At 31.1% G+C, this 15,942-nt stretch overlaps 1 protein-coding gene across 7 annotated transcripts; it reads right to left on the bottom strand.

The window, feature by feature from the left end:
- Positions 1-37: 37 nt before the first annotated feature.
- On the bottom strand, positions 38-15,853 carry LOC106789823 (E3 ubiquitin-protein ligase TRIP12). Of its 7 annotated transcripts, XM_014754329.1 has the most exons (26): positions 13,654-14,073; positions 13,018-13,242; positions 11,839-12,177; positions 11,371-11,676; positions 10,115-10,201; positions 8,160-8,517; positions 7,862-8,055; positions 7,589-7,762; positions 7,081-7,457; positions 6,701-6,985; positions 6,231-6,611; positions 5,933-6,105; positions 5,664-5,838; positions 5,352-5,574; positions 5,030-5,267; positions 4,511-4,916; positions 4,219-4,407; positions 3,939-4,124; positions 3,670-3,861; positions 3,284-3,489; positions 2,307-2,729; positions 1,696-1,948; positions 1,341-1,586; positions 927-1,256; positions 535-853; positions 38-408 (listed from the first exon to the last, which is right to left on the bottom strand). In XM_014754329.1, exons 3-26 carry the CDS (start codon positions 12,146-12,148, stop codon positions 212-214), a joined length of 6,228 nt encoding a protein of 2,075 aa, XP_014609815.1. In that variant the 5' UTR covers positions 12,149-12,177; positions 13,018-13,242; positions 13,654-14,073; the 3' UTR covers positions 38-211. The 7 variants fall into 7 exon arrangements, with proteins under 7 accessions (XP_014609815.1, XP_014609817.1, XP_014609819.1 ...); XM_014754331.1 differs by lacking the exons at positions 13,018-13,242; positions 13,654-14,073 and adding an exon at positions 15,683-15,853; XM_014754333.1 differs by lacking the exons at positions 13,018-13,242; positions 13,654-14,073 and adding an exon at positions 15,140-15,456.
- Between the last annotated feature and the right edge of the window lie 89 nt (positions 15,854-15,942).

The raw sequence follows: 15,942 nt of genomic DNA, 5'->3' as shown, positions 1-15,942 counted from the left end.
ATATATATATATATATACATATATATTTGATAAAACCTCTTCTTGGTCTCTCAACCTGAATATATATGTATAATAATAATGAGATAGCGAAAAAAAATAATGACTGAGTAAATGAACGAACGAATGGATGAATTAATGAATGAATAAATTGATGAATGACGACGTTGTGTTGTGGCGGCGGTGGTGGTGATTCTTTTTCCCAATCCATTTTCTAGGAAAGGTGGAATGAATGTTGACCTTCTTGTGCTGCTATTCTCAATTTTTCCCGCATTATTTCCAACGTAGTATAATCGGGCAATTTTAAATAGTTAACGCAAGTCATTACGGATGGTAAAAAGTCATCAGTTTTCATAGACGGATCAAATGATTTCCGCACTATCGTTAACGGTGGGGTCAAACTTTTAAAGCCTACGAAAAAAGGTCGTACGTTAATAAAAATAATAATAAATCAAATAAATAAATTGATTTATATTGTATAATTATTGAATTATTATTATAAGAGAAAAAAAGAAAATAAATAAATAATAGAATTACCTCCGACAGGTAATCGTGGCGACCCAGTGACAAATTGAATAAATTGTCTTTGTTCTTCGCTATCATATTTCGATAAGACTTCAAATAAGAAACGTATAGCACGAGAATCTGGAGTATAGCCATGATCGGTACGGCAACATTCTAATAAAGTTTTCGTATCCCATTGGCCACCACCTTGGGTGTGTCCGCAAAACACTGCTTCCAATTCTTCGGGGAAAAATAATCTCAATTGCGCAGGTGGAAATACGGATTCGAAACCTTCTCTAAATGCTTCCATTTGTCTAAAAACTCCCTCGTAGAGGAACCAATGTGTTACTAACTGTAATATATAACATTATATTAATATATTTAATATAAATAATAATTATATATTTATTTGTTTATTTGTATACCTTGATATATTGATCCAAATTATGAATGGTGACAGGCACGTCGCTTCCTCCTTTCCTCAATTCAATATTTTCGTAGCCTGGTAATTCAAAGACAAGACCAAGCTCGGAAATAGGACAACCATCTAAATCGAGCGCTTCAATTCGTTGTGCTCTCTCCGTTATTCTTAAAGTTTGATCCTTTTCTATTAATTCCTTTCGTCTAACAATTTCTTGTAATTTCGTTAAAGTACGATATATATCGGGGCAAACGTATAATAAATCTGTTAAAGTAAGCGTATGTTCTTCTCCCAATAACCAACGATAAAATGTTAAACTAAATGGTAGATCCAACTGAAAAAATAACAATGGCGTTATAAAAAATATATATTATTACGTTTATATTTTAATTAATATTTTTTTAAATTGTCAACGTACCATTCTAGAGTCGTATATTGCTTTTGCCATAAATTTACCAAGAAATTTGAATTTAGTTTTAAGTTTAGCCAAATGTGATACTTTAGTACTCCATGGTATTGGTGTCGCAAAGAGCCCATGTATAGGATTAACGTAACCCATTTCTGTAGGATTGGAACTACCATGCCAAAGATCCAAATCAGCACGTTGAAGTTCTTTAGAGACTAGCGCATAAAATTCTAAAGTTGGGCCCAATCCGGTTCCGACCTAAGAAAACATTCACAAAATTAATACAAATATAAACGGTCCATATATTATTATGTATATATATATATATATATATATATATATATATATATATGTTTATAAAATGAACCTCGTTAACATATTGCACTTCAAGTAGAGCTTTACTAGAAGCTAAATCTTGAATAACTTGTTCAGCTTGTTTCAAAATATCCGTTCTAGAAATAGTTCTTTTTCTTCTTTCTAAACGAGGTGTAACACGTTCTTGACTATCAGATCCTGATAATTCCGGAGCAGAATCTAAAAGACGTTGTAGCGCTCTATCACGATCGAAGGATGTTGCGTATAACAATAACTGCCTTGTCTCAAATGGGAATAAAAATGGGCTATAAATAACAGATAATAATATGTTAAACAAATATCACAAAATAAGCACATTACATGTAAATGGGTGTTTGAATTTTATTTCAATTTAAAATCTTATTCCATTTAACGTAAATAAATAATTTAATAAGGAAAATATAATTTATTATATTAAATAATATAATAAAAATAATAACGAGAAAGAGAGTAATTTATTAATCGTTTATTATTATTATTATTATTATTATTATTATTATATATAATTTATTAAACGCCAAAGATTTCTTCGAACGCCCAATTTTGTGGATTGCTATTTTAGGTGTCCCATTCACGTAGCATATATATGTCGTTTATAATAATATTAATTAATAAATAACTTACCATACTGTTGCTATTTGTTGTAACCATGATGGTAAATTTCCAGTCATAATAACTAAAGGATCCTGGAGTTGTCTGCTGGCTTTTGCCGCTATCTTGTTATTTATAAAATCTTGAGGAGACAATAGACTCATACTTTTTAAATGAGGAAATAATACACCCCAATGACGATTTAATGCATGTAGAAGCCGCAATAAACACAAGCCATCTAAGGAAGCATCGATGATAGTTACTGAAGGTGGCAATGATGGTGATAAGTAAGGTGCAAGTGGACATCGTTGAGCTGGCACTATTCCTTCTAACCAAAGATTATCTTCTTTTCGTTTAGAACTGATCTTTGTACTTTTGCCTTTTCCTTTTCTACTACCGCATTGCGAACTTGATCCTGGCTTGGATGACATCGTAGCTTCGTCCTCTGGCACAGGTCTAGATAAAAATATAAATGTAATGGCACACAACTTTTAAAAATAATAATATTTTACAATTTTTCAATTATTAGTAATTGGTTTCTCTCTTTCTCTCTCTTGTTTCTTTTTTTAATTCTAAAAAAAAATCCAATATATATTATTATAATTGTAATAGTCTGTTTTTGTTGTTGTTGTTGTTGAAAAACGTTTCTAAAAACATAATGCTGCTTGTTTTTACAAACTTACATCGAAAGAAGCAGGAATAAGAAAAATTTGATATACGGTGTATATACGTTTTATTCAATGCGATTTTTGGCAGTAACTAGAATATTATTTTACCGCAAAAAAAAATTTTAGCTAAACAAGACATATATATATATATGTATCCTTTTTGTTTCTTTTTTTTTTAATATCAGAAAGGCAAGAATCTCACTTGTATATTATACACTTGTCGTAAACTTCAGCAATCATTTCAGACGTGAATCAAAGATCAAGAGTATCCTTCAGAAATAAGCCACATATAATTATTGCCAAAGGTATTTAACCATATTAAAAAATAAACTTAAACAATACCTGTAATATATCGTATGGGTTTGCACCCATACTGCATCGTGTCCCAAAGGTGGTTCGCCATCTGCTTCTGCTTCTGAATGATCTATACCAGAACAACCAAATTGTCTTACTGCCTGGTATACGGTCATATTAAAAGGTAATACTTCATCCCCTATTAAAAATTGGAGCTTGTGTTTTGCAGAGCCTTGACTTATAACAACTGCTGCCTATAAATTAAAAATGAAAATAAAAAACAAAAGACAAGAACGAAGAATTAACATTTTAAGAACGAAAGCATACGTATGAAATAAATTTTACAAAATAAATACAAATAAAAAACAAGCATAAGACAATTTGTAGTGTAAATGAACAAGAGATATTCATATATATGTTATTTAAACACTTACCAAAGTATCATCTATATCATCTTCACTATTATCGTCGTCGCTAACTAAAGATTCCGCATCACGTATTCTACCGTATCCGCGAACCATTAAATATCTTTCTATTGCTTGCACTAATGCAAGAGGATCAATTTTTACAGTACCACCCTTCCATTGTTTTAAGTTATTACAATCTGGATGCCGTTGAAGGTTGCACTGTAACGAAACAATTAAAAGATTATGTTATATTTATTTTTGTTATCATTTTTCTTTTATTATTTTTTTTTATTTACCTTTAATTGATGTGTATTAAAAAATTTAAGAGCACTAGTTCCTCCACGTCCAGCACCAGATCCAGCAGGTAAATCATGAACCTTTACTGGAAACTGTTCTAATTGGGCAACACAACTATTTAATTTTGCTACAAGAGCACCGAATGCTCCAGGTTGAAGATCTATGAGATTGTTGTCTTGCTGTATCTGTAAAAAAAAGATTTATAATAAATATAAAATTGAGAATTATAAACATTTCACAATATTAATTAAAAAAAAGAAAGAAATAATAATTGCTTACAGTAGACTCCGCAAATCGTTGCCAGAACATCCGTAAACGATCATAACGACTTCCAGGTGCGTCAGTGGTTGTGAGGTAGTTCAACAATGCTTTTATAAGACCACTATAATTCATTTCAAACGGAGATATATCACTTTCTAATACGATATCTCGTAATTCGGTAAGCGCTGAGAATATTTCATCTAATAGCTATCGAACAGAAACAAGAGAAAAAACAAGAAAAATAATCTTTTAATTATAATAACAATAACAACAACAAGGATCATTGTTAGATTATTTGATTATTACTTACATTTGATTGTAATCGTTGTATTGCGGCTGTAAGTCGCGCAAGAACCGTTAATGCAGGGTGCGTGCAAGGTGCATCATCTTGATATCTTGTTAAGAATTGAGCAGCTTGTTCACGTACCCATGCTTTAGCCTTATCCCGATTACCACCTGATAAATTTGGATTACTTGGGGGTTTGGATAAACTGGTTGATGAACTTGTGTCTCTCTTATCACTAACACTGCTTGAAGATGACGATTTTCTTCCCCATCTAGCTGGATTAAGATTTCCCAAAAATCTATTATTCTTTTGGGTAAAACCGGTGAAAAGTGATTCCGGTTGTTGAGTTTGTTGTGTAGTCGTACCACCCAATCTAGAGAACCGACCTTTTTTGTTCTGACGTTTTCTTTTCAAAACATCTCCGATCCTTCTAATAAAATAACAGTATTAATATGTTGTAAGAAATGAGAAGTAAATTATAATAAAAGAACATTAATAAACGTTAGTTTATTTAATGTTTATGATAAAATAATTCGAACTTACAGATGAGCACTTGGTGGCGTAGTTGCATTATCTACGGGGGTATTTAAATCGGTTCTACCATGTGTATCCATCGTTGGGGTAAGGTTCGGCTTCATTTGACATGTTGCAACTGCACCAAATAATATATTACCGTTTGTTGATGGAGAAGCAATAGGAGACGTAGCGCTACTAGAGGACAACATCATGGTGGAAGAAATAGGTGTAGATGGACCTGGTTGTGGACTTGGTAATGATGTACCTATTTTAAAAACAATATATGTTAATATTTTCATTATAATTTATATAAGTCATTTAATTAAAAAATATTGTTATTAATATTAACCAGAAGAGCACTTGGGCGGTGAAACTCCAAGAGGTATTTCAGGATCAGCTAACTGTCGTATTTGATGTAAAACACCTTCACGATGGAAATGGACCCCAAATACTTGCGGTAATCTTTTCATTAAGATACTTGCCATTTGTAGAGCTCCTATAACTATTCTTAAATCTTGTGACGCTAACATTCCTGCTATATGCGATGATACTACTTGATTCTTTAAAACATCCTAATGGAAATTATACAATACAAAAATGATTATTAACTAAAAATTTATATAATATATAACAGATAAATATAATTATTAATTGTACCAACCTTTAATAAATCAGTGGAGGCATAATATACCATACGAAGAAGTGCACGTAAACATTTGCATTTTACAGCAGGGCCGGCTGAACTACTATACACTTCATAGAGTACAGAGAATAAAGTTCGTATAAAAGATACCAACCATTCATTAGTTTCAATTACTGGAGGTACTAAATCCATACTATAAAATAAATCAATTAATTTATTTAGAAAAAAAAAGAATTCATATGGTCTTAATAAATATTTAAAATAATATATAAAAATATGTTAACTACCTTGATGAGCAAGTAGGACTTTTACCCTCTACAGGATGGGCATTAACTCTGCGAAATATACTTCGTGCCATTCCAATGTCTTCGTTAATCTGTTTCATCACAGTTAAATCTATTGTGTATGTTTTACCTAAAGTGGATAGACATATTTCATCTTCTCCATTTTGAAATGCCATCTGAAAATAATTCATCCGAATATGAATGAAATGGCAATACCAATAGATTTTTCCATATAAATAAATAAATATATATTAATTAATTGTATTTAATTGATACGGACAATAATTACTTTTCATAATACCTCAATAATTCTAGAATCAATAGTGCTGAACGGATGGCAACAATGTCTTTCATCGCGCCACTCCCAATGGACTGTTTCTTGTTGACTACTGGTCCTTTCGAGTAAACTATTTACACTGAATATACCATCGGTTGGTAGTGGAGGCATAAGTTCTTCGATTAAACAAGTAATTTCAAACCATTCTTGCGGCGAACGTGGGACTAATTCTACATCTTCAGTTTTTATTTCCAAAGATCCGGTTAAAAGATAACTTAATGTGAAAGCTATATTTTGTTGTAAAAGCAGCTGTGCCAGATCAGGACAGCGATTTGATATCACAGATAACATTCGTAGCACTGTTATGAAGTTGCCAATACTGTTTACAGGTGGTGTAATCATCAGCTGAAAAATATTAATAACATTTAATACGCTAATGTTATATAAAAGGAAGTTATAAATAAAAATGTAATAATATAATAATATCCACGTACCAACTGTTGTAAATTTTGCAGAAGTTCCGCATTAATAATTTTATGTAACATAACTGGATCGTGTTGAAAGCTGTCGACAAGACGACTGAATGCTTGACAAACGCATTCAACACTTTTTTTATCCTGATTTGTCAGTCTGTTTGTTAACAATGGTAAGCTTTCTGCGACTAGATGAAAATCGTCAGGATGAAGATTTTGACAGCAATTGGCTGTGATCGTTAATGCTGAGCGTTGAGCCGTGATATTGAAGAAATCAACAAATTTCAAACAAGCTGACACACCACCCTGTAAATCAAATAATACAAATATATTGTAATTTAAGTTTATACAATTATAATGTATATTTTAAAGAGATGCAAATATATAAAAAAGAAACATACCGCGTGTAATATTGTTTTGCTATGTCGACGAGACAACATAGCCAAAGCTGTTAAACATTGTTCAGCAACGTCCATACATTCAATTGATTCTAACTTCTGTAGAAACACTGGCACTGCATCAACAACAACGGTAGAAGATCGTGGTAAAGCTTCCATCATGTATGTTAAAGCACGACAAGCATGTGTCATTATAACGAAGTTGTGCTCTATTCCAAGTAAATTAATTAAAGCTGCGACCACTTGTTTAACAGGAAAACCTGTTAATGTATCTTCATTTCCCATAACAAGGATTTCTCCCATTCCTATAACGGCTTGTAATTGCTCGCCTTCGTCATCAACAGCTTGTAAACCAGCAAGAAGTTGTTGTGCTTTTGCAGCTGATTAAAAGGAAGAAAAAAAAAAATAAATAAATAAACATTTCATAATCGTCGTAAGTCAAATTTGTTTATATATTTGATAGAAATATAAATAATAATTTATCAGATAGAAATGTTACTAATATTAATACCTGAACTTGCTCCCATACTTCTATTTAAAAGATGTTGCATTCGTGAACCCAATGCACCAAATACATGAGGAGGTAAACCTCTAGCTTCTAATAACGCTTGTAATCTACCAACTTCTCCATCATCGCTTTCACTGTCTCCCGTTGTACCAGATAATCCAGATGGTCCTCCGCTCGCTTGTTTGAAAAGTAATATATTTGTTAATGTTATTGATTAAATATACTCTGAGTTAAAATTAACTTTATATATATTTTCTTTTTTTTTTCTAACTATACCAGTAGCAGACGTTACAGCTGATCCTGCCTCATCTTCACCTGTTGTAGTAACTAATTGGCTACCAGGAATAGAAGATGATACGGATGTTGGCGTAGCACTGCTAGTAATAGATTCATTCCCTGACATTATATTTCCTGTACCACCAGAAGTACTTTCCACCATTGATTTTCTTACTCGTGACGCAGAGCGATGTCTATTATATTGGAACATAAATTATATTTATATATCAACGTTAAGTAATGGTTTAGATCAAAACAGACAATACAGAAAGTGTGTTCGAATTGAGATAACTGTTACCTTGAACTAGAACAGGAACCCGTTGTGGAATCTTTTTTATGATGCTTTCCTGAAGTCTTGTTACTCGATGGCAGTTCCTTAGGTTGTTCGCTTAACAATTTTATACGCGAACGAAGTGGATGTTTTTGAGAAGGATGAGGGTGTGCAGGGGTGGCAGTAGCGGTGGCAGACACAACTGGATTGTTAGTGGCTGTTGATGTAATGCCACTAGTGCCTGCCCCGTCATGTGCCAACGCCCCCCCGCCACTCTCCACAGAATTACTAGCTGTGTTACCCACTCTGACGTTGGACTTCACACCCAAGATTTGACTACTCGTACTGCTACTTGTGCAAGTCGCACCACTGTGTGCTTTGGACCCTAAAATATTTTAAATAGCATAAAATTATTAATTATTGTTTTACATTTCAAATATAATATAATATAATATAATATAGTTTTCTTTTTCTGTTCATTTTTGAGATATTATTTATTTAAACTTTAATATTTATCATATGATAATCTCATCGCCTACATCAGAAATACTACTTAGCATGTGTATACATTTTTCTATTTTTATTATGTTATATCTTATTCTCTTTTTTTTTCAGATATATCAGTGCATGTGAAATTTTAAGATTTGTGCTGTTCGTCTTAACTTTTCCTGAATAATCGTAAAACTCAAACATTTTCGCGTAAGTTAAATATTTAAAAGAAAAAAAAAAAAGAAAATAAAAATAAGAATATTGAAAGTGTGAATACATTTTTTTTTAACTTTTGTATAAAGAAAAATTATGTGCAAGCCAAAGAAATATATACAAAATTGTTTTTAACAAATTCTAGCTATCATATTTTGTTGTTTTTTTAAAGAAGTGCTTTCGATAAGAAATATAATAGCAATGTTAAATTTTTTAAATCTAAACTAAGAAAAAATATATGACTTTTGTCGAACAATGAGATAATTATTATGAACGAAGGAAATATAGGCATGCTAAAAAAAAATATTGAATGAACTTAAATTAACTGATCATTTAATTTATAATTTAGACATTAAATTTGTATAAGTCATATAGTAAAAATTCATATTCGTGTACATCATCAATGTGACATGATAAAAATTTATTGTAATATTATTTTAATTTCTTTTACATGTACAATAGAGCAATACGCTTTTAAAAATATATTACGTGTGTAGTCATACATTTTAGTGAACATATTTTGTAATAATTTAGTCACTTTCAATATTTGTTTATATAAATAGTGTATAATTTTAATATTTATCTTTTTCAATTGTTTATATTTTAAATTATAATTGCAATGATGTGTGATAAATAGTTTAATGTTTGCTTGACTAATTAAATTAAATTAATTGTTCTTTATAGGAAAAGATTCCTTAGAATCTCTTATTAAATGTCAATTATAAAAAAACTTCACGAAAATGTTTGTAAATAATGTATGCAAATGATATTAATTAATATCAATTATCACGACATTATCGTTAACAGTTCAAATTAATTAATTTTATATTGAAATAAATAATTCTACGAGGAAAAATTATATTAATAATTTAATTAAAAGTTGTTTGTTAAAAACTAGTAAAAAAAAATCAAATGAACAGTTTATAATTTGGTTTTATTTATACTGTGTGTTCAGTAGAGAAGAACTCTGAATAATTGTACAAGAACTGCACTTTTTTTTTTTGTAAATATATATATATAAATATGAATATATATAAACATAAATATAAATATAAAAATAATTTCATGCATAATAGAAGGAAAACATAATTTTTTTTCAAATCTTGTTTGAATGAGAGAAACCTTGCATGTATATTGGTAGGAAGGTTTATATAATGTAGTTGAATAAATGTAGCATATCCTTTTCTTTATAAATATCTACACCTTTTTTTTTTTATTTATAAGAGAAAATAAGGGGAAGAGAGAAAATGTGGTACGAATTGTGTACTCCTTAAGCTTACCTTCTTGATGATACGTTTGTGTTGATATTGGAAAAAGTGCTTTGACAGCAGACACAAATCCTTCCAGACATTCGCTCATCCTCAGGCCTAATGATACAGTCTGATCTATGACTCTTATTTTAATAACACTACCTTCTTTATATTTTTTTTATTTTTTATTTTTTAGTTGTTTTTTTTTTTTTTTTTTTTTTAAATGATATTTCTGATAGAATTCTCTCTTTCTAAATAATTTTCAAAAAAATCTATCTCTTTTCCCTACTTTGTTTATATTTTATAATATATGTAAGGAATTGTACAATGTGTTATTGCAATGTTCATGCAAGATATTATTTGATTTATATATTATCAGTTATATATTTATTTAAATTAAAATAAAAGTAAAAATCAGACAACAAAGATTGTTATAAAAAGTAATTAATGTTAAATATAATTTTAGAATTAATTTCATTTCTGTGCAGTTCTCTTTTCTATAAGTCAAGATAGGACTTGAAATATATCGACATGTATTGTATTAAATGTTAAGAATGTTATTGTATATAAATTAGACAAATCAAAATAACAAAGATGATTATATGCGTGTAGCTATTAAACGAAAGCATATTAAATCACTTGAAACATTATTTTCTGCGCATATATGCTCTACTTTAATATAAATTATGTAAGTGTATATAAGTCCATTAAATATTTAATATAATTAAATGAAATATTTAATAAATAAAATAAATGTTTTTTTTTTTAAATTAAAATGCGTATTGCTCTTAAAAGGTCACTTAATTATTGCATGTTATCAACATCATGTTGGTCACATTGCCAAACACATATGGTAGATGTAAATTTAATATATAAAATTGATCTTAATATGCTGCACTTGTGCCACACCACATAATACATATATATGTATATGGGATGTATATATATACATATATATATATCATTCTCTTTATGCTTCATAAGTTGATAAATATTAGAGTATAAAAATGGCTAATTCTAAAATCTTATATAATCTTTTATATAAGAACTAGCATGTTCTTTCTCTTAAGCAAAATCAATCTACGTTTGCAAAATAAATAATATAATACATGTTGATTGTCGAGTATACGAAGAATATTTTTTCTATTTAATAATTATTTCAATAATGATTATTTTCTAATTAAAAATTATATATATATATACAATATTTCAAAAAGTATAAACTATTTTTCTTTATATATCTTTACAATCAACATATTATTAAATATAAAAGTAAATGAACTAACCTCTTTCCCTAGATGTAGTTGAATTGCTAGAAACAGGAGAAGAGCTCGACGACGACGCCAAGTTGCTATATGTTGAAGATGATTTTCGATTACTATAGCCACTATTTAATGATAAGTTGTAGCTACTGTTTGCTTGCAATAAAGCTGCCGAATTTTGTGGAGTACGAGAACGAGTTCTGGAAGCCACACAATCAATAGCCGTCAAGTTTAACTCTGGTAAACTACTCCTTGTATTACGGACTCTTGTATTACCACTAATACCACAATTAGACTGCTGCACCTTGTGTTGCAGTCTCCAATCTGTATCTAAATGAAAAGAATTTTAAAAATTACAAATAAAATAAAAAAACAACTTATACATATGACATATATTGAAAATTAATTAAAACATAGTTTGGACATAACTAAAAAAATCGCTATACTCAACGTAAGCTAATGTAACATATGTTTTTTTTTCCCCCAAGTTACCTAGGAATGGTCCTAAACCACTTCCATGATTTCTATGTTCACCCTTTATCTTCTCCTCCTCTTTAGAAGTATCTAGAGAATGTCTATGCGTAGATGCGTTGTCAAGTTCCTGAGTTTGTTGCGGATTGCCAATAGTTTGTCTACGTCTTTTCTCTTCTACCGGCACTGAGATACCACTACTACTTTGTCGCTTTCTATAACCGCTTGTACCACTGCCTGAGCTTTTCTCTCTAGTTTTAGAGGTCCCTGCTGAAGCACTGGCCTTCTCTACAGACCCCCCTGACAACAACTGATCTTGTTGATCTGCCATAGATTAATTGACTCATGCCACTATACTGCCTGTAACAAAAGGTAACAAATTATTATTATTATTATTATTATTATTATTATTATTATTATTATTATTATTATAAATGACTAATGTATTATTGTAAAACACTATAATGGAATTTTACGTATACATGAAACGTATGATTTGTATCTTTAAATTTGATTGAAAAAGTATATAAATATTCTAACCAAAACATGTGCATATATATCAACTTAATCTACAAATAATAAAATGGTTATTTTGGAGTAAGTTAGCCAATATATAATCTGAGGATCAATACATATCTTTGTTCTCAATTACTAACACTACAAATGGCGAAGAAATTTTCCTGATATATATCAATAAAGAACTTGAAAGTATTGAATTTTTTTTAACAAAGCAGTAACATTTCACACAACTATCTAATCAAACGATATTATTCAATCTTAATCACATTATATAGAAAATAAAAAAAGAAAAGAAAAAGGATAAAAAAAATCATAATAACATCTTGAGACAAGGAGATACAAAGGAGAACGAAAAGGAATACTACTTAAACGTATACGTTTCTTTTATAATTTATCCCATAAGGCTTGTTTGCTAACTACTTAATTTTTTTTTTAAATAAGAGAGGAGGGTAATGGAAGGGAAAGGGTAAAAATAGAGCTTTAATAATTACAAATTCGTTCTTCGTTTGGAGCGTGTTCTACGAGAGATAGAGAGAGAGAGAAAGAGAAAGAGAAAGAAAAAGAAGAAGAAAACAAAAAGAAAAAGAAAAAATAAGAGAGGACTGGGGTGGGGGTAGGAGGGGGGAACTGTGAAGACTTAAAAATATATATATATATATGTAGTATATAATATATACAAACCGTGTTAAATCGGTGCGCAGGGTGATAAGAAGAAGACCGTGACTACTGAATAACACGCAATTAATGTATTTCCTACGCAGCGAAAGAGATAGTAATATGGTAAAGGCAGAAGAATCATAACAAACACTGTAACTGAAGTCCATCCGCGATAAGGGTAACAATGCAAAATTGTGCCATTGACATCATCTGTATGGGGGCTCGGTGAAAGGCTTGAGATGAATAGTCCTAATAACAACAACGGTCGCGAGATAAATGAGTATGACGAAAATGATCGAAGACAGATAGAAAGGAATTTAACAAAGAGACTCATATAAGCAGCACGATCCACCATTTGCTTGCAAGCAAGTAATGGAGGACGAGTTCTTTTTCCAACACTACCTCCTCCCCCCCGTTCCCCGATCAAACCCACTCCACCCCGCTAACCCTCTCCACTCCCACCCCACCTATCTTTCTCTCTCTTTCTTGGAGCCTGATGTATGTATGTGTGCGTGCGTGTGTATACGTGCTGTATGACCTCAGGTACACCAAAAAAGAAAATCTCTCGCGCATGAGGGCAGAAACGACCGGTCCCTTCCCCCCTGTCCCCTTTCCCAGCCCCTTCAGAGGGGATGAGACTATTGTCGTCGTGCGTATTACCTGAATGTCGGTAAAACATGCCCAGGGCATTACGAGGTAATGTTAATTCTCTTCTCTCTGACTGGGAAAAGCTTTCACGATAGCAGTCAGTCTATGTCCTTCCTCAGAATACATACATACGTCTATCCACTGTCAGGGAACAGGACGACTCTCTTACGCGCACGCAAACCTAACTGACTAAAGTATATGTTTGTGAGCAGTTCTCTCAACCAATGTGTGTTTCCACCCCTCTTTCTCCACCACTTCTCCTCATCGTCTTTTACTACCACCCAACCTCCTTCACTCCCACCCCCTCCCTCCACCTCTTACGCACACAATAAGCTAGCTACACATCGAAATACACGCCAAACGCGCACCACCGAGGTAAACTGAAAGCACGATTCTGTACGAAGAATGCGACGAGGCTCGTCGTTACCAGCAGCGGGGTTGGTTGGAATTGGAAGCACTGAGATTACTCTGCCACCAATTCCCCCACCGCCAATCAAAATGATAACGTCACATGCGCAGTAGCGACAATCTGCGATGTGCATCAAAATTAATTCCTTGCGCGCGATTATTTGAATCTGCTTCGAGATATCTAATTGATTTATTTTTCGAGAATTTCTCCGGATTATTTTCATTCTCGATACCCGATTGCAAATGATTTTTTGTTTATACTTCTACAAATTGATATTTATAATAATGTAGGATTTGTTAATGGTCGAGATTGTTTAGAAATATATGAATCACTGTGAGAAGATAAAACGAAAAGAAAAAGATAGTTGATAATTTGATTACTTCTATTCAACGAATATATTCAAAGTTAAGAAAAATGATGCAATAGAAATATAGGAATGTTATCAGGATATTATCGCCATTTGTAAATCGACGGTAATTGAATATAAATAACAGTTTGTATGTGTATAGAAAATTCGTTTAATGACATTTACTTATACTTTATGTAAATACACAAAAATGAAAAATATATTTAATAAATAACCTTTTTTTTAATCGTGAATGTATCAACAAAAACCTTATCTTTTTAAAAATAAATTTCATGTATTTGTACAACATGATGAATAAATTTACAGACCGTGGAACGACATCTCTACATTTCCATTAGAAATACGTATTGTATATTATCGCAGTTTAGTTTCCATGCATATTGTAAATGAACTTGAATGAACACGTCACAAAAATATCATCACTTTTCTCTCTATATCTTTGGATATATATATATTATATAAAATAAAATAAAATAAAAATAAAAATTCGTACACGAAACTCTCGATAGTACGCGATGCAATATCGCGTAATAAAAGAGATAAAAAGAAAAAAAAAAGAAAGAAAACTAATATCACGCGTTTAATTGAAATGAAATATGAAGTCACACATCGATTGCAAGGAAAGCGAAGGAGACGTATAATATTGATATTCAGCTGGCTAGCTCAGGTTACGTTCAAAGCGGAATCAGTATCGTTTCGGATATTTGCATGTCGAGTTTTACCTTTTTTCATTCGTAGAATGCTTGCCTGATAGTCATTTAATATGATATTATAATTATTCGCGTTAAAAATATTGCCAAATATAGATTAAATCGACGAATTTAATCGCGAAAGTTAAAAACGTTCGTTAAAAAGCACGCAACTTGACAACGATGATATGTTGTAATAGGATGTCGGATGCTGGTTCTATTGTTTGACCTCGGGTTGAACGGAGTAACCACGATTGGCTGAAAACTTCATTTGGTAGTACCCAATTGGTTGCTTATAAACTGAACAGTTTTCTCAAGTTGTTGTATCATAACAACTTGAGATTAATCAGCTGTGTACCGTAAATCATACGATTAATTCAACTTTTATTATTAATTACCGACACATGACACATTATTGTATATATATATATATATATATATATATATATATATATATATTTATATANTATATATTTCTTTTTTTATTTTTTTTTATGTTTCTCTCTTTCTCTTTTTTTTGATAGCATATTAGTTTTTTTTTTCGTTTCTTTTTTTTGACAGCTTGCATTTACTCACCGAAAAAGGGAGCTCCTCCCTGGAAGTCGGACTCCAGTTACGCAATGCGATGCGCAAAGGGACACGTGAAGATACACAGTGAGCTGTCAAGTCGATTCGAGTGTCGTCTGCTAAAATATTTTAATCATAGATTATATTAGATACAAGATGTTCCATCGACTAAGAGAAATAAACATGCGGGCTAATTTTCATGGGTTAGTTTAAAACAACCAATCAGCGTCGAGAACGTAGGATTTACATATAATACGAAATTTAAATAT

Source organism: Polistes canadensis, unplaced genomic scaffold (genome assembly GCF_001313835.1).
Source record: "Polistes canadensis isolate GaletaPanama2010 unplaced genomic scaffold, ASM131383v1 scaffold_205, whole genome shotgun sequence".
NCBI classification, from domain to species: Eukaryota; Metazoa; Arthropoda; class Insecta; order Hymenoptera; family Vespidae; genus Polistes; species Polistes canadensis.
The sequence above is the reverse complement of the archived record's forward strand: the minus strand, read 5'-3'. Positions and strand labels throughout refer to the sequence as shown.

What these genes read in the sequence shown, in the direction of transcription:
- LOC106789823 (XM_014754331.1), bottom strand. Translation starts at nt 12,148, where the DNA reads ATGGCAGATCAACAAGATCAGTTGTTGTCAGGGGGGTCTGTAGAGAAG. An exon ending in GGTTCCTGTTCTAGTTCAAG is followed by an intron (nt 8,056 to 8,159) that starts GTAACAGTTATC and finishes CCAATATAATAG; the next exon opens with ACATCGCTCTGCGTCACGAG. An exon ending in TTGATTCTAGAATTATTGAG is followed by an intron (nt 6,106 to 6,230) that starts GTATTATGAAAA and finishes AATTATTTTCAG; the next exon opens with ATGGCATTTCAAAATGGAGA.